This window comes from Plasmodium reichenowi, assembly GCF_001601855.1.
Source record: "Plasmodium reichenowi strain SY57 chromosome Unknown, whole genome shotgun sequence".
NCBI lineage: Eukaryota > Apicomplexa > Aconoidasida > Haemosporida > Plasmodiidae > Plasmodium > Plasmodium reichenowi.
In genome coordinates, this window is record NW_017962459.1 from 1 (window position 1) to 854 (window position 854).

At 22.5% G+C, this 854-nt stretch overlaps 1 protein-coding gene across 1 annotated transcript; it reads right to left on the minus strand.

Moving 5' to 3' along the window:
• Positions 1-496: 496 nt before the first annotated feature.
• On the minus strand, positions 497-670 carry PRSY57_0024300 (glycophorin binding protein; the record flags this gene model as incomplete). The annotated part of the gene is made up of 1 exon (XM_020114308.1): positions 497-670. A coding segment is annotated over one exon (174 nt), but the record flags the coding sequence as incomplete, so codon positions are not given.
• Between the last annotated feature and the right edge of the window lie 184 nt (positions 671-854).

Consider the following 854-nt stretch of genomic DNA (forward strand, 5'->3'; position numbering starts at 1 on the left):
AGACATTTAGGTGTTTACGATATTCTGGATCAGCAGCATATTCTTTCAATACTTGTCCTTCTGGATCGTAGCTAGTTTCTTTTTCATCATTTGAATCAGTGTGAGTTAATATTTTGTGAAAGACATTTAGGTGTTTACGATATTCTGGATCAGCAGCATATTCTTTCAATACTTGTCCTTCTGGATCGGAGCTTGTTGATGTTGTATGCGTACATTTCCTTAATGAGGTCTTTGCGTTTTTTGTACAGGTATTTTTGCCTTCAGCTAAAACTCTACTTTCTCTAAAACTATAATCTGCAGCCTGTTGGTATTTGTCTCCACATGTATAAATATTCTAAAATTAAATAATACAAAAAATATATATATGTATGTATGTAGGTAGGTAGGTAGGTATCTATGTACATATCTATTTATTTCTAATAAAGATATTTATATTCTATAATAAAAAAAAAAAAAAAAAAAAATCCAATTATATATTTTATTTATATCATCATACCAATAATGCTACATATATTATTCCAAAAATTAATATGAAATTTTTGCAATTAAAGGCACTTAAGGAACGTTTCTTTTCATTTTCCTTTTGTACTTCCATTAAAGAATATTTAGAGCAATTTTTACAATTTGAAACTCCTGTAGATTTAATATTAGTTCCTTTAGAAATACGCATTTTTAGGTAAAAAAAATAATTATATATATGTTTTTTCTAATTTGTGTGTTTATAAAATAATAATAAATATTATAAATATATATATATTTTATTTTATTTTTATTTTATTTTTATTTTATTTTTTTTTTTAAATATATATTTAAAAATAAAAAATAAAAAAAAATATATTTTAATTTTATTTTTT